This window comes from Macrotis lagotis, chromosome X, assembly GCF_037893015.1.
Source record: "Macrotis lagotis isolate mMagLag1 chromosome X, bilby.v1.9.chrom.fasta, whole genome shotgun sequence".
Lineage (NCBI taxonomy): Eukaryota > Metazoa > Chordata > Mammalia > Peramelemorphia > Peramelidae > Macrotis > Macrotis lagotis.
Window position 1 is genome coordinate 128,413,405 of NC_133666.1, and position 22,111 is coordinate 128,435,515.

General features: G+C 33.1%; 1 protein-coding gene across 6 annotated transcripts in view; it reads left to right on the top strand.

Annotated features, from left to right (window-relative positions):
- Positions 1 to 22,111, top strand: part of TRRAP (transformation/transcription domain associated protein) — a 172,466-nt gene that overhangs the window by 98,960 nt on the left and 51,395 nt on the right. For 4 of the 6 annotated variants that reach the window (XM_074200404.1, XM_074200407.1, XM_074200405.1 and 1 more), the window contains exons 57-58: positions 4,423 to 4,614; positions 21,643 to 21,871. In XM_074200404.1, coding sequence (XP_074056505.1) covers positions 4,423 to 4,614; positions 21,643 to 21,871 — 421 coding nt within the window. The remainder of the gene's footprint in view (positions 1 to 4,422; positions 4,615 to 21,642; positions 21,872 to 22,111) is intronic. The other 2 variants (XM_074200408.1, XM_074200409.1) reach the window with 1 other exon arrangement.

Sequence of the window (22,111 nt, forward strand, 5' to 3'; positions counted from 1 at the left end):
TGCAGTCTGATTTTGATGTCACCATTCAACTGAAATTGTTCCCTCCAAAATCACAAATAACTCTAGGACTCTTGCCTGAACCTTTGCCTGATGGACATTTAGAACTGGTTGTTCTGTTTACACTTCAAGCCTAACATGCTAGGTTTGAAACAGAGTTCATTATTCCCTCTGCCCCCAAAACAAAATCTTTACCCTTCTTCTGAACTTAGTCACCCAGATTTTTTTATTTTATTCTTTTTAATGAAAATTCTTCTCACTCCCATTCTTATTTCTATATTCTCTATATAGAATATGTATATATATTTTCTATATTCTCTATATAGAATATACACATATTCTCTATCACATAATTCTATATTAATCCCTCCATTACCATTAATAAAGACAAAATTTACAAAATAAATATATATCTATATAACTAAGCAAAAAGAAAAATCCTGAATTGACCATATCTTCCCCAAATTCTCTCTTACAGAGTCCAGAAGTTGTATGAAAGGTTAGATAGGATATTTCATTGTGTATAACTGTGCATCTTTTTTTTGCATCTTGAGTCCACCTAACCATTAGTTCATCAAAGTTTCTATGTTTTGTCTTTTCAAACATTATATAAATTTTCAAACATAAGGTACTTTCTGTTTTTGAAGGATACCATTATGACATGAATATTTCTATAACATGGCTGTTTTTGCATCTCCACAGTTTGACTTGTTTTATTGTCAAAGTAGTTAAAACTTTAAAGGAAAATACTGATTGTCTTTACCATTTCTTGTGTCAAGTGTAGGTTGTTTGGTTTAAAAAAAGATAATCCTTTGATACTTATTATTATATGCTGTAATTATATTGGATGCATCATAAGATTAATACCCAAAGCACTTAAAAGATAATTCATTGATGGGCAGAAAGTTAGGTAATAAGACTGTGTTCTGAACTTTGGTCTGAACTCAGATAGATGGATAAACTCAGACAGATAGGAATAATTCTGAATCTAGGAGAAACTTTTCTCTCTGTCATATTCCTTTAGATATCACCACTTTCATTGCTGTGATATTGATCAGCTAAATGTTGGTTGAATTTTTTCCTAGCAGTTTTCTCTTCATCTGCAATGCCAAGAAATAAAAACTACTCATTTATTAAAAATTACATATTTTTTCAATTATGTGTAGAAACAGTTTTTAACATTAATTTTTTAGAATTTTAAGATCCAAATTCTCTTCCACCTTTCCCTCTCTCCACTTTGAGAAAGCAAGCAATTTGATATAGCCTGTGGAGTCATGCAAAACATATTTCTATATTAGCCATTGTTGTGAAAGAAAAGATAGACCACCCCCCAAAAAAACCCCAAAACACTTGAACCCAAGAAAAATAAAGTTTAAAATAAGTATACTTTGATTTGCATTCAGATTCTATCAATTCTTTCTTTAGAGATGAGTAGCATTTTTCATCATAAATCCTTTGGAATTGTCTCATATTATATTGCTGAGAATAGCTAAATTATTCACAATTGACCATCTTTACAATTTTGATGTTACTATGTTAGACTGTTCTCTTGGTTTTAATTACTTCACTTTGCATCATTTCATGTAAGTTTCCAGATTTTTCTGAAATCATTCAGCTCATTTCTTAAAGCACAATAAATTAGTATTCTATCACATCATATATCACAACTTATTCATTCTGCTATTGATGAACATCCCCCCAAATTCTAATTCTTTGTCACCACAAAAAGAGCTGCTATAAATATTTTTGAGAAAATGTCCTTTTTTTCTTTTTTCTTTGAGATATAGCCCTAGAAGTGATGTTTCTGGATCAAAAGAATATGTATAGTTTTGGACATAGTTCTAAATTGTTTTCAGAATGGTTGGGTCAGTTCACAACTCCATCAGTGCATTAGGGTTCCTATTTTTCTTATCCCTTCCACTTTTGTTATTTTCCTTTTCTGTCATATTAGCCTGTCTGATAGGTATGAGATGGTAGCTCGGAGTTGTTTTAATTTGCATTTCTCTAATCAGTATTGTTTCATATGACTATAGATAAATTTGATTTCTTCCTCTGAAAACTGCCTGTTCATACCTTTGAAGTGGAGAATGACACATCCTTATAAACTGAACTCAGTTCTCTGTATATTTGATAAATGAGGCCTTTATCAGATAAATTTGTAAAAAATAATTATGAAACCATTAACTATTACAATTGCATTATTGTAATTTAAATCATTGCAATAGCCATGGCCTTGTTAAGACAGTTCTCAATGATGACTTCTTCCTCTTGAATCATAGTTTAATTATACAATTAAAGTGCATAGGGACTAAGGAAGGAAACTTTGACCTCAAAAAATGAAGAAATTACTTGAATTGATAAACTTATTTGTATGTTCATGGAGCATGTTAATCTAGTCAACAAGTCAATCAACAGGTATTTTATTTAATAGTTTACTGTTGACCTAAGACTGTGCTGAATGTTCCTCTCCAAAAAAAAAAGGCCAGAACAAATCCCTGTTCTCAAGGAGCTCACATTCTAATGCAGGAGGTTCTATATTGTTTCTATGTCAGGTATGACAGTCTGGAGTATTTCTGAATACATAAAAGTAAAATGCATACAGGAAACCAATTATATTTAAACATAATTATCAAGAAAGTTTTTAAAATTTCTAGACTCTTAAGTTAAGAATCTTTTTCTTATAAGTATGTGCTGTATAAGTATTTACAGCATGTAGTTAAATGACTAGGTAGAGACTGGAATATGAGGGGGTTTTTTTTGGTTTGTTTTTCCTGTCTATATGTTGAAAATGAATGAATTTGGGGCAGCTAGGTAGTGCCGTGGATAGAGCACTGGCCCTGGAGTCAGGCGGGCCTAAGTTCAAATGCAGTCTCAGACACTTAATTAATTGCTTAGCTGTGTGGGCAAGTCACTCTTCATCCCATTGTCCTAAATAAATGAAATCTTTTTTTTTAAAAGAAAAAAAAGAGTAAAACAACTTATTTAAAAAAAAAAGAAAATGAGTGAATTTGTTATTTCGGACTGACAGTAATTGTAATTGTTTATAATCTGAGAATTGTCAGCTATGAGTAATTGCATGTTTACTTTAGTTTCAGTTGTACTGTGAGAAGTTTTTTAATAAAGAAACATTTATTGGGGCAGCTAGGTGGTGCAGTGGATAAAGCATTGGCCCTGGAGTCAGGAGTACCTGGGTTTAAATCCCGTCTCAGACACTTAATAATTACCTAGCTGTGTGACCTTGGGCAAGCCACTTAACCCCATTTGCCTTGCAAACACTTTAAAAAAAAGTAACATTTATATTGGATTATAAAGATAAGACTAAAAATTTTAATTTTAGTTGCAGATTTCGAGAAAAACTATTTGTTAGAGTACTGTTAGTATATGCTGGTTTTAGTTTATATTTTCCTCTTCCTGTTTTTAAAATCAGATATCATGCTTTTTATTTTGATAATTCTAGACATATTCTTTATGAATAGAACATGTTCTTTAAACATGTCTAAGGTATGTTTTCATCATCCACTTAAAATTAAGCACAAAAAACACCATGTCCTTTAAAATGAAGTGATTTTCATTTTTTAAATATTATATTCAATTACTGTACATATCTATTTGCATTTTTCTATATATATATGTAAAGCAAAGATTTCATTAGAGTTTGGTATGTTTAACAACTATTGATGAATAAAATTTATATAAATTATTATAGTTACAATAATTTTTATTATAAATCCAAAAAGGTACTTTATAATTTTTCTATTAATTCTTTTTCTGTCTTGAGACCAGAAAACATAATTTATAGACAGTGAAGTAAATAAAAAGCAAAACCTGATGTTAAATATCCTTATTATAGTTAGTAGTTATATTTTTTAAATTATATCAGTCACATTAAGTTACTGTAACAGTAGAAGAACCAACTTTTGACCATTGGAATTTGTTACCTAAGAAATTGCTCTTTCAGTCCACATGCTGGTTGGTATTTATGCTGTCATGATTGAACTACTAACCTTTTAATTTCCTAAAGTACAAAGTGGCTTTGCAGAAAGGAACTATTGACATGACTTCCTGATTAGAGTTATTTGACCCTTTTCAATAGGATTATAAAAGAACAAGGAGAGAAAAGCTAAAATGGGAGCATATGTTTCCCAGGTAACTGATTTTTAATATATTTTTTGGATATCAAAGCAAAATGATTTTTATTAGTTGCCCTAGTTAATACAACAGTTAGTTATTTTTAAAAAATTACCCTTTTACAATGAGAAATGCACATCCTACTGTCACTACTATTCCTGAGAAATGGAATTCTTTCTTTGTTTTCCTTCATATTTATTCCACTTGTGGCTTTTTTACTAAGTGCACTAAGGTAATTTCCAGTTTTCTCAATGGTAATTTGAAGAAAGATAGTCTTAATTTTTTTTTTCCCATTAGGTGGAACTTAGTTGCCCAAAAGAGATGGCATGGAAAGTCAATATGTATCGAGGATACTTAGCTATTTGCCACCCTGAAGAACAGCAGCTTAATTTCATTGAGCGTCTCGTGGAGATGGCTAGCAGTCTGGCCATTCGAGAATGGCGAAGACTTCCCCATGTGGTTTCCCATGTTCACACTCCTCTTCTTCAGGTAAGATAAAAGAAAAAACTTTTTAACACTTGAACACCCAGAGTTTTGAAGAGATGTCTTTTTTATTATTTAAAGAAAGGTGGTAAGCATCATCATTTATTTACTACTACATAGTCTTATTTTTATACTTTTATGACACAACTTTGAACAGTGCTTTGATCAGATGAGTGTTTTCCTTGATGACAATTTATTTTCTGTAATATATTTTATAATTTTAAATTTTCATAAAATGGGGCAGCTAGGTGGTACAGTGGCTAGAGCAATAACCCCAGAGTCAGTAGGACCTGAATTCAAATTAGCCCTCAGACACTTAATACTTACTTAACTGTGTGTCCTTGGGCTAGTCACTTAACCCCATTGCCTTGCAAAAATTCAAAAAAAAAGCCCATGACATTAGATCAAATTGAATTTCTCCATTAGCATCTTTGTGAGACCTGTGAACTTGTGGTTCTTAGATATGGAAGATACTTTGGTAAATAAGGTGGGGTGGAAACTGCTTTTTTTCTATTGTCTAGACAAAAGATTAGTGCATTCTAGTTTGCCAATAAAATCTGAAACATACTTTAAGTAAAAAAAAAAAAACCTAGGCAAGTTTTTGCAATTAGGTGGTCCAATGGAGAGAGCGCTAGATCTGGAGCCAGGAAGACTTAATTCAGATCTGAAGCCTTGGAAGGTTCCTAACTATGTGACCAAGGGCAAGTAACTTTACCTCTTTGTAACTATAAAATGGAGACCTATTTCCCAGGATAGTTGTGAGGATTAAATGAATTAATGTTTAATCTAAAGCATAGTGCCTGGAACATCTCTAGTTGCACACAATTTACCACTGATTGCTCTCAGTGCTTCATATATAAGATTATTAATTGAAACTTTGCTCACTTTTATAAATTTAGGACAAGGGAATTCTGCTACCTGGTTATGGACCCTACCTACTAGTACTTTTTCTCTTACTTTGTATGACACAGGGAACCTGGTAGGAAACTCTCTTCAGATTAAATAGATCCTGGTTTGTGCTGCTACAGCCCTTTTATTTCAAGGCCCTTTCATAATCATTAGAGAATTATCTCCCAGGCTTAAAGCATTAAAACTTGAATTTTTGGACTTCTAGGATTTGGAAATAGACAGTTCTTCTACATGATCTTTCCTCTGTGGATTATAAATCACTTTGAGGAGACTTTGCTTGATGTAGTCAGTATAGTGTCCTCCACTAAGAGGAGCCTCTGGAGAATCTTACAATGCACAGGAAATCCATTGGAAAATTGAATTCTTTGATGTCTCTTCCCTATCACAGTGGTGAACATCTTTGACAAGAGTGCACCTCCCTCTTTCATGCTTTTCCTAATGTATACTATCAAAAGACTGTTGAACAGAGTTAATTCTATTAATGTATCCTTTAGAGAATTTTGAATGATTTTGAAATATGATTGAGAGATATCCTTTCTACTAACAGATCAAATCCTTTTTCCCCCTAATCAAACTGTAAGCACAGTGCAATCTTATATTCTTCATATCTTTTCATTTAATTGTGAGATATTAAAGCTGTGGACTCTTAGTAAATATCTCTTGGGAAGGCATGCTTCTTCCTTATTAATATTTTCATTGAAGATTCTTTCATTCATGTTTAGATTCTTATCTTTTTTGTGTGAATGGACAGTAGAGACATCTATTTTGGTGGTTACTGATGTTCTCGTAGTTATCTTTTTCCAGCGTCAATATTTTCTCCATCCTATAGTATTTTCCCCTTTCTTTAGCTATCTTTATATATTGATCCCTCAATGTCCTTAAAATTATATTGCCTCTAGCAGAGAGCATTGCTGTGTATTATAATCCTTGGTCTAATCCAGTTGCTTTCTTCATCTTCCCTTTAGTGACATTTTACCTTCCCTATGATCACATCAGGAATTGTGTTGTTATTGTCCCTAGTGTGGTAGTTCTAGTTCATCCTTGATGGGAATAAAAGGTTTATTATAATTAATTTTGCAAATCCTGTCCATTTTTCGTCCATTTGTTAGACTTTAACTGTCTTAGGAATGACTTTGATTAGCTGTCTTGCCACTCTTTCCTAAAACTGGTTTTCCCTTCCATTGCTTTATTTATGCTTATAAATTGATTCTGCTTATTATTGTTATTTTTATTATCCATTGTTCTCCTCAGTAAAATGTTATAAACTTATTTGCTTTTGGAAATTCTTTCTCTCCCCTTGGTACCTTTGTCTAATGTTTGCTGAAGAGTGCCCTTTTCTGGACTCTTGGGATCTTTAATGTACCAATTATTTTATATTAACTAAATTTCTGTATAAAATTAAAATTGGTTTCATTGTCATTTCTGTTGTCCATTTCCCATTTTGTTAACCAATTGTTAAATAGGTTATGATTAAGGTATACCATTTCTTTTTTTCCCTATTATTCTTGCTTTTTTATTGATTCTGATCTTGTCTCTGAGAAGTTAATAGTCTAGCTGTACAGAGATAATTGATTCAGAACTAATTTTTCCATCAATAAGAATTCTTGTTGTGTCTGTTCAAATATAATCTATTTTGGTTTTTACAGTTATATGATGTTCATACTGTCATGCACATATCAATTCCTTAACATAAAGCTTCTATGTAGCCAAAAGACTTTGACCCTCTCCTTGTGTCATGTTTTCTGATATATTTTTCCTTATTCTTTCCTTTTTATACCTTTTCATTTAAACCACCAAATATCAGAGTGCATGTTAAAATAATTGAAGGATTTTAACAAATTTTGTAGAATTTTTCTACCTTTTCTTTCTCAGAAACAGATGTTGGTACATGAGCAGCAATTACTTTTATGTTGAAGATTTGAAAATGATTATTACTGAAACTATATTAAACAATGACCAAATGTTCCATGAAATGATGCTTTTGTATATATGATCAAATACTCGGTCAACTTCTTTCTTTGGCTCACCACAAAGTACTTTTGAATCATGTTCCCATTTAGTTACCACATAGTTCTTTTATTCACAATGGGAATGCCAATTTGATTTGATTTATGTCCTCAACATATCCACTCATTGATTATTGGACAAATATATAATATTTAGAACTTAGAACCAAAATAAAGTTTTAGATGTTCTGAAGAACCTTGTTCCCCATGTCCAATCATTTTGACACTGTTGCTTGAAAAACAGCAAGGAGCTGCCTAAAACTGGGAGGCATTTTCATTGTTTCATGAGTTGCCATGGTCAAAATATTTATTCTCAAGTGGCCAGTAGCCTGGTGATGAACCTCTCCCCTAATAGCTAGGTTGGTCATCAAAAAACAGTCTTGTCTTTTACTTAGACCATGTTCAAAGCCTTTCAATCAGGGCAGAACTGCCAGAACTTATGTTCCATTGGCACTGCCTTCAAGAACCCAGGGTCAGATTTATGCATTACTAAGGTACTAGACTAGAACTTCATGGAGATGATGAATGTTGATTGCCTAGATTACAACCTGCATTTGGGTGGTCATCTTAAAGAGCTTGCTTTGGATGGGAAGTACACATGATGACCAGTATATATGAAGTATAATTGGTATGGTTGGAGAGAACTTCTAAACAAAAGAGATGCCTTATTCATTTGAGTTTTAAAAATAGAATAATAATAATTTCTCCATTCCTCCAAGAACGTTTAGTTTTTAGTAGCTTGTTGAAATGTTTGTTATCCATTATTTTATGAATATCACAGTAACAAGTTGTTATCCAAATAATAAATGTCAAATATTAGCCTCTATCCCAGTTGAGTCCTTACCACCTCTCACCTGAACTAATTTTAATTAATTTCTCACTGAAGTATCCCTGGTCTTGGTTCTATCTAATCCATTTTCCACCGTATTACCAAATTGATTTCCCTCCAACACAGATCTGATCATGTCACTCCTACCCACAAATTGTTGACAGTTGCTATTGTTTTTAGGATAAAACATAAACTCCTCATCTTGGTATTTAAAGATCTTCTTAATCTGGTCCTCATCTATCTTTCCAGTCTTATGTCTTCACTCTCATCCCTTTACATGTTCTTTGTTCCCATCAGACTGATATCTTAGCAGTTTCCCATATATGTTATTACATCTCCAATCCCCAACTTCCTTCTAAATACAGCTGTAATGCCAGCTCCTTTATGAGACCTTTCCTAATCCCAGCTATTCTTAGCATTATTTTCCTTTTTTGAAACTGTAATTAGGCAGCTAGGTTATGATTTGATGAGAGTTCAAATGAAAAAATTCATTTTATTATGAATTATAAAATAATAAATAGTAGATACATTTAGTCTAATCAGTTATTAAATTAATGAAACACACATGAGCTAGTTGAGGGTTTTTAACATATTGCTAATCTTTGTGTAGAGTAATATGCTTCTCCCTACTGCCTGTCACCAGGCCTCCCTCAGAGGTTGAGTAAAACTCCTGGCAGAACCAGATTAAAATGTAATTGGGGGTGGCTAGGTGGTGCAGTGGATAAAGCACCGGTCCTGGAGTCAAGAGTACCTGGGTTCAAATCCAGTCTCAGACACTTAATAATTACCTAGCTGTGTGGCCTTGGGCAAACCACTTAACCCCATTTGCCTTGCAAAAACCTTAAAAAAATGTAATTGGGAAGCATTTAACTAAATAAAATGTATATAGTGCAGTATTGATCATTTTTAATTTGTGGTTTTATAAGTCAATAATGTGATGTTCAAGGATAGATTTGTTTTTTGAGTTTTTACATCACTGTAGTAGTTTGATGTATTTTGGAGTAAGAGTGAATGTTTTTTTGGAAGCACCTTTCTTCTGAGTGCTACAACGATCAGGCACACACCTGTGGAAACAAAAATCCTATTGCAGCTTTAAGATCTATAGAGATTTTGGACAGAGCCTTAAAAACACTTGATGAACTCCCAAAGGAGTGTAGGGATTTTTATGCATAGTGAATGGTCTTAAGAATTCAAGACAGAGCTTTTAGCTCTAACTATGGATAGATAGTACAATAAAATAAATTGCTTGGAAAATTCACATTATGTTATACAGAAATATTAAATAAAAATTACTTTTAAAATTGTGTTAACATTTTAAAAGCAAGTTCATAATGGACAAAAGGAAAAACACTTCAAATGGAACACTGCCAATGTAAAATAAGAAGAGGCTTTTGTCCTAATTCTATTAGGATAGAAATTTGATATAAATGAACAGCATGACTGAGGTCTTAGTAACCCTAAAACAAAATGAGATGTTAGAATTTTGAAATGTAAGGGATAGGGACTTCTGGGGTGGTGCCAAGATGGTGGCATGAAGCTAACATGCTCCCAGAGCTTTTCCCTACCAAAGATAAATGAAACCTCTGCTCTGATATTCACATTGCAGATCCCACCAAGAAAAAGAGAAAATTCAAAAAATTTTTACTATAGACATCATGGAAGATCTTCAGTGAAGGTCTTTCTCTTTGGGGGAAAAGGGGAAGTAAAGTCCAGGAGGCAGGAGAATAGGAAAGCCAGCAGAAGGCTTTTAGCAGCCATGCAATACAGATCCTGACCCCCAAACAAAGTCTGAACCCTGAGAATACCAGGGTAAAAGACAGGACTGGGTCAGGAACAAATCACTGTTAAGTCAGAACTTGGACGTAAAGAAGGAATAAAACTTCTCCAAAGGTAAGGTTGAATTGTATAGGTAACATCTTGGCCATCAACTCTGCCAGGGTTCAGACCCAGCCCCAGCAAAAAAACAGGCTTGGATCTGTACTCCCTATATCCCAGCCCAGGAGCAGAACTAAAACACCAAAGATAAGCAAAAAAGCTAAAAGATTACTTTCTATAGAAAACTACTTTATAAAGATGATAACAATGTCATGTCTGAAGAAGAAAGCAGTGAAAAATCACAGGGGTAGTATCAAAACAGTCTATAAATTTGGACTCAAATACAAAATGTCAAAGAAGAGCTTAAAAAACCAAAGAAGAGAAAAAGAAGAAAAATAGAAAAAAGATAAGAAAGTCATAGAGGAAATTATGAAAAATTGATCAGAGAAATCAACTCTGTTAAAAGTAAAAATAATCAACTGGAAAAGCTAATTGAAGAAAATAAAAACCTAAAAATCAGAATTGGATAAATAGAAAACATTGAATCTACAAGACTACAAGATTCCATCAAACAAAATTAAAAGATTGAAAAAAGTGAAGAAAATGTAAAGTACCTTTCAGGGAAAATGAATTACTTAGAAAGTAGGTCCAGGAGAGAAAATCTATGAATCATCAGACTACCAGAAAGCCTGGATCAAAAGAACTTGGAAAACATAATGCAAGAAATTAAAAAGGAAAACTTCCAAATCTACTAGAACAAGATAGCAATATAATCATTGAAAGAATCCACAGAACCCCTCCAGAAAGAGACCCCAGGATAAAAACTCAAAGGACTGTTATAGCCAAATTCTAAAACTCAAATAAAGGAGAGAACATTGCAAGCAGCAAAAAAGTAAACAATTCAAATCCAAAGGAAACACAATCAGACTCACACAGGCCCTATCAGCCTCAATACTGAAGGATAGGAAGAACTGGAATAGCATGTTTCAGAGATTACCCTGCAAAATACAGTCAGGGAAAAAAATGAATGTTCAATGAATAGAGGACTTGCAGAGTTTTCCTGACGCAAAGATCAGAACTGAACAGAGAATTCAGTCGTCAGATGCACAACTCAAGAGTTGCATTAAGAAAGGTAAATGAAAAGGGGAAATAAAAAAAAACAAATGTTGGTCAAGACCATCAAATTTTATACAACCCTAAAAGGGAAGACAAAACACTTCTAATTCTTTAGAACTTTACTTCTCTTAGGATGATTAAAAGGTAGAATATAATTGAAGAGAATGAACCTAAAGGATATGGGTATAATTGGGTCTTATCCATTGAAGAGGTCCAATATGACATCACTATATTTGAGACAAAAAACCCTGAAGAAAAGCAAGGGTGTTAACTTTAAATTTAAGTGTCTCATTAACCTCTGACTTACTTTAATTCTGCTGTGCTTAGCACCTTGTCTAATAAGGGCATCATAACCTGGGTGGTCCTTAGTCTGGGCCTGCCTTAACTTACAATCATTTGTAAAGTTCTTAGTGAAACCTCCAGAGCCTTCTAGTACTTAAGGCCCTTTAAGCATGGAAAACTGAGAGGTCCTGAGGCAGTGTCTCTGTAACTTAACAGTCATTTGTAAAGTTCTCAGAGCCTCCAAGTACTTAGAGATCTTTAAGATTCTTGTTTAATTACATCACTTTTTGACTTAACTGGTGCTTCACTTAACAAGGGGTCAAGTACCCTGGGTGGGTGGAGGGGAGTAGTAAAGTGGGAGAGAGAATAGGTCTTGCTTCACTTAACAAGGTGTTAAGTACTCTGGGTGGGAAAGGGGGGGAGGTAAAGTGTGAAAGAAAATAGGCCTTGCTTTGACTCAACTGAAGTAAAAAAATCTGGGGTAGTAATCCTAATTTCAGATAAAGTAAAAGCAAAAATCAATTTTCATTAGAAGGGATAAGGAGGGAAACTACAGCTTCTTAAAAGGCACCATTGAGGGGGAAAAACTAAGTGAATTACAAGGAGAAATAGATAGCAAAACTTTAATAATGGGAAAAACTCTCAGAACTAGATAAATCTAACAACAAAATAAACAAGAAGGAAGTAAGAAGGTGAATGAAAATTTAGATATTGTCAACCTCTGGAGAAAACTTAATGGGAATAGAAAAGAATATACCTTTTTCTCAGCAGTATGTGAAACCTATACCAAAACTGACCATGTACTAGGGCACAAGAACTTTATAATCAAATGCACAAAGGCAGAAATAATAAATATACACTTTTCAGACCATGATGCAATGAAAATTATATGTAATAGAGGGTCAGGGAAAGATAAACCAAGAACTAATTGGAAATTAAATAATTTTATCTTAAATAATGGGTGGATCAAACATCAAATAATAGAAATGGTCAATAATTATATCCAAGAAATTGATACTAATGAGATATCATACAAAGTTTATGGAATACACCCAAGGCAGTTTTGTTGGGAAACTCTATCTCTAAATCCCTATATGAATAAAATAGAGAAAATGAAGATCAATGAATTGGGTATGCAGCTAAAAAAACCTAGAAAAAGAACAAAGATCCCCAATTAAGTTAGAAATTCTGAAAATCAAGGGAGAGATTAATAAAATTGAAAGTAAGAAAACCATTAATCTCATAAATAAAACTAAGAGTTGGTTTTATGGAAAAAGCCAATAAAATAGACAAACTTTTGGCTAAACTGATTTAAAAAATGAAAGATAACCAGATTACCAGTATCATACTTGAAGAGGATGAACTAACCACCAATGAGGAGGAAATTAAAGAGATAATTTGGAGCTACTTTGCTGAACTGAATACCAATAAATTGGATAACTTGAGTGAAATGGATGAATATTTACAAAAATGCAAACTACCCAGATTAACAGAAGAACTAAATTACTTAACCCCATTTCAGAAAAAGAAATCAAAGAAGGGGCGGCTAGGTGGTATAGTGGATAAAGCACCAGCCTTGGAGTCAGGAGTACCTGGGTTCAAATCCAGCCTCAGACACTTAATAATTACCTAGCTGTGTGGCCTTGGGCAAGCCACTTAACCCCATTTGCCTTGCAAAAACCTAAAAAACAAAAAGAAAGAAATCAAAGAAGCCATCAATAAACTTGCTAAGAAAAAGTCTCCAGGTCTAGATGGATTGACAAGTGAATTCTACCAAACATTTAAGGAACAATTAATTCCTATTTTACATAAACTATTTTAAAAAATAAGAGAAGAAGGAGTTCTACCAAACTCCTTTTATGATACCAACATGGTGCTAATACCTAAACCAGGAAGAACCAAAACAGAGAATTATAGACCAATCTCTTTAATGAATATTGATGAAAAATCTTAAATAAAATTTCAGCAGTGAGACTACAGCAAATTATTACTAGGATATACCATTATCAGGTAGACAGGGAAGGTTCAACATTAGAAAAACACTCAACATAATTAAACATATCAACAGCAAAAGCAGCAGAAATCATATGATTATCTCAATACGATGCTAAAAAAAGCCTTTGATAAAATACAGCATCCATTCTTATTGCAAACTCTAGAAAGTTTGAGAATAAATGGATTTTTCCTTAAAATTACAAATCATATCTATCTAAAACCTTTAACAAATGTTATATGTAAAGAGAATAAACTCAGAGCATTTCCAATAAAATCAAGGGTGAAACAAGGGTGCTCATTAGCACTGTTACTATTCAATAGGTATTAGAAATGCTAGCAGTAGCAATAAGAGAAGAAAAAGAAATTGAAGGAATCAGAGTTGCCAATGAGGAAGTAAAACTTAAACTCTTTGCAGATGATATGATGGTATACTTCGAGAACCTGAGAAAATAAACTAAAAAAGCTCCTTGAATCAATTAACAAATTAAGCAAAGTATCAGGATATAAAATGAACCATAAAGCCCAAAAGCAAGAGATAGCAAGAGAAATTCCATTTTAAATAACTATAGAAAACATTAAATACTTGGAAATCTACTTCCCAAGACAATTCTAGAAACTGTATGAGTGCAGTTATAAAGCACTTCTCACCCAAATGAAGTCAGATCTAAATAATTGTGAAAATGTCAAATGCTCATGGTTAGGTTGAGCTAATTAATAAAAATGACAATTCCACCCAAATTAAATAACTTGTTCAGTGCCATATACCAATCAAGCTACCAAATAGCTACTTTACTGAGCTAGAAAAAATAGTAACAAAATTAATCTGAAGCAACAATAGGGCTAGAAAATCAAGGGAACTGACAGAAAAAATGTAAAGGAAGGTGGCCTAGGTCATCTACCAAATCTAAAATTATAAAGTGGCTGTCATCAAAACTGCCTGGTACTGGTTAAGAAATAGAGTAATAGATCATTGGATTAAGATAGGTTTATAAGAAGTTGAAGTAAATGGCTACAGCAGTCTATTGTTTGACAAAACCCAAAGACATCAGCTTCTAGGATAAGAACTCACTATTTGACAAAAATTGTTGGGAAAACTGGAAAACAATATGTTAAAAACTAGGCATAAATCCACATCTCACACCCTATACAAAAATAAGGTCAAAATGGGTACAGGATTTAGAAATAAAGAATGATGTCATAGATAAATTAATAGACCAAGAAATATTCTATTTATCAGATCTATAGAAAGTAGATAAATTTATGACCAAATAAGAATTAGAGCACCTTATAAACTATAAAATGAATGATTTTGACTATGTTAAATTAAAAAGGTTTTATACTAATAAAATCAATGCTGACAAAATTAGAAGGAAAGGGAAAAAGCTGGAAAACAATCTTCACAACTAGGCATTCTGATAAAGATATAGAGAATTACATCAAATTTATAAGGTCTAAAATATGTAGAGAATTGCATCAAATTTATAAGGTCACAAGTCATTCCCAGTTGATAAATGGTCAAGGGATATGAATAGACAGTTTTCAGATGAAGAAATTAAAGTGATAGATAATCATATGAAAAAATGCTCCAAATTGATATTGATCAGAGAAATGCAGATTACAACAATTACATCACAACTATCAGATTGGCCAAGATGAGAAAAAGGGAAGCTGATCAGTGTTGGAGAGGTTGTGTGAAGATTGGGACATTGGTGCATTGCTGGTGGAGTTGTGAATGCATCCTGTGCCCAAAGAGCAATAAAACTGTTCATACTCTTTGACCTAGTAATTCTAATTCTAGGCCTATATCCAGAAGAAAATGCAAAAAAAAAAAAGGGGAAAGCCTTACATGTTCCAGAATATTCATAGCAACGTTGTCTTTTTGTAGTGGAAAATAATTGGAAATTGAGGGGATGCCCATCAATTGGGGAATGACTAAATAAGGTATGGTTAATGAATACCATGGAATATTATTGTTCTATTAAAAAACCATAAATGTTTGGACTCTAGAGAAGCATGGAATGACTTATGGCATCTGATGCTGAGTGAAGGGAGTAGAAGAAGAGAACAATGCACACATAAACAACATTATGAGATGAATAACCTTGATGGAAGGAGCTCTTCTTAATAGTCCAGAGAACCAGGAGAACTGTATTAGATTGGCTATGGACTATATTATCCCCTCCAGAGGAAGAAAAACAAAATAAAACACACACACACACACGTGCGCGCGCGCACACCCCATCAGAATCTGATGAACACTTTATAAAAATATCTCTTATATATTTCTTTCCCTTAATCCTAATTCCTCATACCAAAAATTAATAAAAATTAATAATCTGTAAACATGTTTATCAAAACTTGTATGTATATACAATGCTAACCTGACTATTCACTGCTGAAGGGAGGGGGGTGGGAAGGGAGGGTGGAAGGAAATTTTGTTACTTAAAAATATACTTGTGCATATGGATGAAAATAAATAAAATTTCAAAAAAACAGGTACAGAATATTATAAAACCCACAAGCCAAAAACCCCAACAAAATAATTTGAATCCTTTTTGTAATGTACACACAGCAATAGTGATAGGAATGAGGGTTCTTAATCATGGGGATTGAAGCTTGCACTAAAAAAACTCCTTGGTAAAATAGCCATTCAGGTAGAAACATCAAGTTTAAGACAGTAAAGTAAAAATGTAAACGAAGTAGTTAGTGAGAAACTTCTATTAATTGAATTGATTGGTTCACTTCAAAAAATCAAATTCACTTATACGTTAAGATGACTGAAGAAGGGGCCAATGAAATATGGATATAGTAGCTAAAATACCCTAAGATTTTGATGAAAGTAATTTTAAAAAGGTGGATATACTGCTCAACAAATTTTGAAAACATAAAATAGGTTGACTTAAAACAGATAAAAACATTTCTAGAACTTAGATCTTTAATAAAGAAAACCAAGTTAAAAGGTGTAAGGCTCATCTAACATTTTTATTGGAATGTAATGCAGAAGAAGAATTTAAATTAAAATAAAGGCTTATTTTTTAGTCTTGAAATCCTTGCATACAACCATCAATTGTTTTCATTTCTTTGACAGTCAAATAAGAAAGAAGGCGTAAGTGACTAAAGTCATTTCTAACCCACCTGTTGAAAAGTATTGCAAGGATAGCAATTTTGCCTTTAAAGTGTTATACTGATAATACCCCCCACATCATCTAGTTACACTTAATTTACTGTGTGAGCATATGACTATGCACATTTCCCAAGATATGGATAAAACTCTTTATACCTATTATCTATCAATTTATCTATCCATCCCCATATAAAAATGACAGAAGGTCCTGAGTGATAAAAATGAGAACTGAGGAAGAAATTTGTATTTCATTAATTCCATCTAATGCCATGTGTATACATTGAATATAAATGATAGGAAATGATAAAAGTAATACTGTTGAATGAATCCTAATTTGTCTGATGACTCACATTAGGTTTTGCTATTTTTCTTAAAAAAAATTAAAAAGAAAATAGATAATTATGAGAATGTGGACTTTTTTGTATAGTTAATATTTACCTTTTTTTCTCTGAAAGTAGCTATAATAAGTATGCTATTTCAATTTTAAATGAAGTCATCGATGTAGTTAATTTTGTTAACCCTCCCCACAGGGAGTTAGAAGTTCAACAAAAATAATTTTTTCTCCTGTTTTTCCTTTCATAATTTAGGGTCTCTTACCTTTAATATTTGTGGATTTCAGAATTGTTCTATGACAACAAATAACTTTGTAGATTACCAAAAATCTCAAATTGTTCATTCAAAATCAATTCCTCCCTTCCCCAAAATATATAAATAAATAGATAATCATATACATATTTACATTCATCTGTGTATAAAGACATAATTTATTAAAGTGAATTTTATTTCCCTACAGAATCAGCTGATAAACTTCTCATTGAGGGTGTTGTAACAATGCTAGTGATTAGTCACCTTAATGTCTAAATATATGTTACATTAAAGGTATAGGGATTGTGCCTATAATTTCATTGGCTTATGGAACTCCCTAATGAAGAAATTTCCTTAAGTTTTTTGCTTTCTTGCATGGAAACTCCCTCTACATCTGCCAAGTTATAGCACAGTAAAAATAACATGATATTTCTCCTGAATTTTGTATTTGAAGGTCAGATTTTTTTATTCAGCTTTATTCTTTTAATTTGAAATGCTTGAAAAATCTTGTTATAAATACTCAATTTTCCCCTGAAAAATTATATTCAGTTTTGCTGAGTAGGAGATTCTTGATTATAATCCTATTCCTTTGCTTTCTGGCAGATCATAAGTAATCCTGACTCTTAACTCCTCAATATTTGAATTGAGTTTTTTTGGTAGCTTATAGTACTTTTTCCTTGATCTATGATCTCTAGAATTTAATTGTCATGTTCCTGGAAGTTTTCATTTTGGGATCTCTTTTTTTTATTAAAGATTTTATTTGAGTTTTACAGTTTTTCTCCCAATTTTACCCCCCCTCCCCCACAGAAAGCAGTCAGTCTTTATTTTGTTTCCATGTTGTACATTGATCCAAATTGAGTGTAATGAGAGAAAAATCACATCCTTAAGGAAGAATCAAAAATTATAAGAGAGAACAAGATCAGACAATAAGATATCTGTTTTTTTTTTCTAAATTAAAGGGAATAGTCCTTGAACTTGGTTAAAACTCCACAGCTCTTTATCTGGATACAGATGATATTCTCCATTGTAGACAGCCCGAAATTGTCTCTGGTTGTTACACTGATGGAACGAGCGAGTCCATCAAGGTTGAACATCACCCCCATCTGCTGTTAGGGTATACAGTGTCTTTCTGGTTCTGCTCATCTCACTCAGCATCTGTTCATGCCAATCCCTCCAGGCTTCCCTGAAATCCCATCCCTCCTGGTTTCTAATAGAATAGTAGTGTTCCATGACATACATATACCACAGTTTGCTAAGCCATTACCCAATTGAAGAGCATTTACTTGATTTCCAATTCTTTTCCACCACAAACAGAATTGCTATGAATATTGTTGTAGAAGTGATGTTTTTACCCTTTTTCATCATCTCTTCAGGATATAGACCCAGTAGTGGTATTGCTGGGTCAAAGGGTATGCTCATTTTTGTTGCCCTTTGGGCATAGTTCCAAATTTCTCTCCAGAAAGGTTAGATGAGTTCACAGCTCCACCAACATTGTAAGTGTCCCAGATTTTTGGGATCTCTTTCAGATGGTGATTGGTGAATTTTTCAATTTCTTTTTTGCCCTCTGATTCTACTAAATTATCAAGATAAATTTCCTTGATAATTTCTTAAAAGATGTTCAAGCTTTTTTCTTTTTTATCATGACTTTCAGGTAGTCCAATAGTTCTTATATCTCCTGAATCTATTTTTCTACATCAGTTGTTTTTCCAATGAAGAATTTATATTTTCCATTTTTTTACTCTGATTTTGTTTTATCATACGTTGGTGTTGTTAGCTTCCACTTACTCAATTCTAATTTTTAAGAAATTATTTTCTTTAGTGAACATTTTTACCTCCTTTTCCATTTTGGCCAATTCTATTTTTTAAAAGGGAGTTATTTTCTTCAGTAAATTTTTGTATATCTTTTTCTGTGTTATTGATTCTTTTTTCTTAATTCTCTTACTAATTACTCCCATTTCTTTTTCCATTTTTTTCTACTTCTCTAATTTGACTTTTAAAATCCTTTTTAAACTCCTTTAGGAATTCTTTTTCAGCCTGAGATCAAATTACATTTTTCTTTAAGGCCTCACTTTGTAGCCATTTTGACACTGTTGTCCTAATCGGTTTTTCCTTGATCTTTCTTGTCACTATAGTAACTTTCTGTTTCATTCTTTTTCTGTTTAGTCTTCTTGTATAAAATAGCTAATATGGAAATGTTTTCATGTTTGTGCAATGTATATCCTTTATCTGATTGCTTCCTATCTCAGGGAGAGGAGGGCATAGAGATCATTTGAAATGCAAAATCTAAAAAAAAATGTTAAAAAATTGTTTTAATATATAATTTGAGAAAAATAAAATGCGTATTTAAAAATGATTATTTCTGAAGCTTTCACATAAATTTGTGGAGGTGACTGTATCAGTATTTTAGAGAGTTGCCTTGGATCCTGAGAGTTTAGGAAAACTTAGAGGTCTTGCACCCGGACCTTCTTTATGCTGAAGGTGTGTTTCTGTCTCTTTAGTTTCTCAAATTGCGTCACAATCTAATAATTTTTGTAGGAAAACTATAGCCTGTTCCTTGAGAATGAGGGGATGATGACCTTTATGCTTTTATGCTTCTTTGTATTGCCAGTCAAGTCTATCACTTTAATAATAGTCAGATTAAGTGTGTGTGTGTATTTTAGTAGTAAATAAAGATCTGACTCTAGGGACTGTTAATAGAAGCAAGTCTTATTGCAAACAAAGATTTCTAGAGGAGCAATTCTACAACCTTATTTGAAAGCCTTTTGGTATCAGTTCTGTTGTCAATAAAATAGAAATGCTTATGTTGTAATCAGATATATGGGTTTTAGAAAAGGGCATTGAGACTTTGGAGAAATATAATTAATGTTTTAGTACCTACACAAAAACTATTAACTTTGGGTTGCTGTAATTTTATTCTGAAAATTAGCACCCTGAATTGAAGATCTCAAAAGCTGGAAGTCGTGAGAACTCCCAAATCGTGAAAGGCTGACAGTGAGGAAAATGAGATCAAAAAGGCAAATGGTCCACCTGCAGTCATGTAACTGACAGTGCCAGGACTGGGACTTTAGTCTTCTGTCCCCAAGATCCTTCTCATGTCTCCATTCCACTCTGTCATTCCATTCTCCTGTTTTCCTTCTTTCTCCCTTTCTGAGTACTTCCTTGTCCTCTCTGTCAGAGGCTGGGGAACTAACAGTCATTGAATACTTATTATGTATATTCATATATGCTAACAGAGCCAGACATGGTAATTTAGCTCACATTGTTTAAGTTGCCTCTTGGATTCGCGGTAAAATACCTTTCCTTCCCCCGTTAAAGATCATTTGGGGTCCAAAGAGGTAATATTTGTGAAATACTTAGAACAGTGCCCATGATATGTAGTAGGGGTTGATAAAAGCTTATTTCCCTCCCACCTTACAATTTGCTCTCCCCTTGACCTTACCTGTGCCCATCTACTCTGTGAATAGCTACTAAATCTCTAGTCCTTTTATTTCAAGTTCTACAGACTTATGTTTCCAACCAACTACAGACAAGTTTTCTCATTCTCTAAAAAGTCCTTTATTAATTACTATTCGTGACACTATTCATATCCTAAAGGCTTGTAAAATATCAGTTCTCTTTTCTGTCTTCCTTGACCTCTTTGTCTTCATGTCTAATCAATCTCCAAATTTTCCCGCTGTGGAATATTTATCAAATGTCTCTCCATTTTGCCATTGCCATTGCCATTGACCTCTCCAGTTCAAGCTAATGTCCTTTAGGACACAGACTGTATTGGAATCGTATTAACCCAAGCGTTTAGGACAGCATGTGGTGAACAGATGTTTAATATTGTGTGAATTGATGGATTTTTATAGATACATCCACACCTTCCTCCTTTAAGTATAGCAAATTTTTGACAGATCTGCTATTCTGAAAGTATTTCTATTAAATAAGCATGCTGACTTGACTGCAAAAGAAAATTAAATATATTAATCATTTAAATCAAATAACATTTTTATGCCTCAGTCCAGGATATTCTTTTGGGTCCATAGTCAGAACTTACATGCTTTTTCTCATGATTTTCTTGAGCTTAAATCTCTCATGGTACTTTTCTGTTGTGGGCCTGGAAAAGTCATTTAATTTCTCTGTACCAAAGTTCTTCTCTATAAAATGGAAGTGATAAAGGTACTCCTTTCTTCATAGAATAGTTGTGAAGAAAATACTCTGTATACCTTAAAATATTTATATAAATGTTACTTTGTTATTGAGTTGAAGATGTGTTGTGTAAGGAAATATAATTGGTTAAATAATTTAATCAGAATCACAGGAGTTGCTTTTGCTGGTTTTATTCTTGGGAAATAACTTGCCTATTAGTAATTAGTATTTCTTTCATTTAGGCAGCTCAGCAAATCATTGAACTTCAAGAAGCTGCACAAATAAATGCTGGTTTACAGCCAACTAACTTGGGAAGGAACAACAGCCTCCATGATATGAAGACTGTAGTAAAGACCTGGAGGAATAGGTTACCTATTGTATCAGATGATTTATCTCACTGGAGCAGCATTTTCATGTGGAGACAACATCATTACCAGGGTAAACCTACCTGGTCCGGCATGCATTCATCATGTAATTTTCCAGACAACCCACTGTTTTTGTTGTTGTTGTTGTTATGTGGGGGGAAGTGGAGGGAGGGGTTGGTGTTTTCTACTTTTTTGTTAATAGAATGGAGTCAGATAGGGGTCACCAACTTGCCAAATGATATAAACCATGGTAGAGTCAGATCATTTTTCTCAGAACTCTTGAGTCAGCTGAGAAAAAACTAGAACAGCTGTGATGGTGCTCTCACCTTGCCTCCATTCTCTTTTC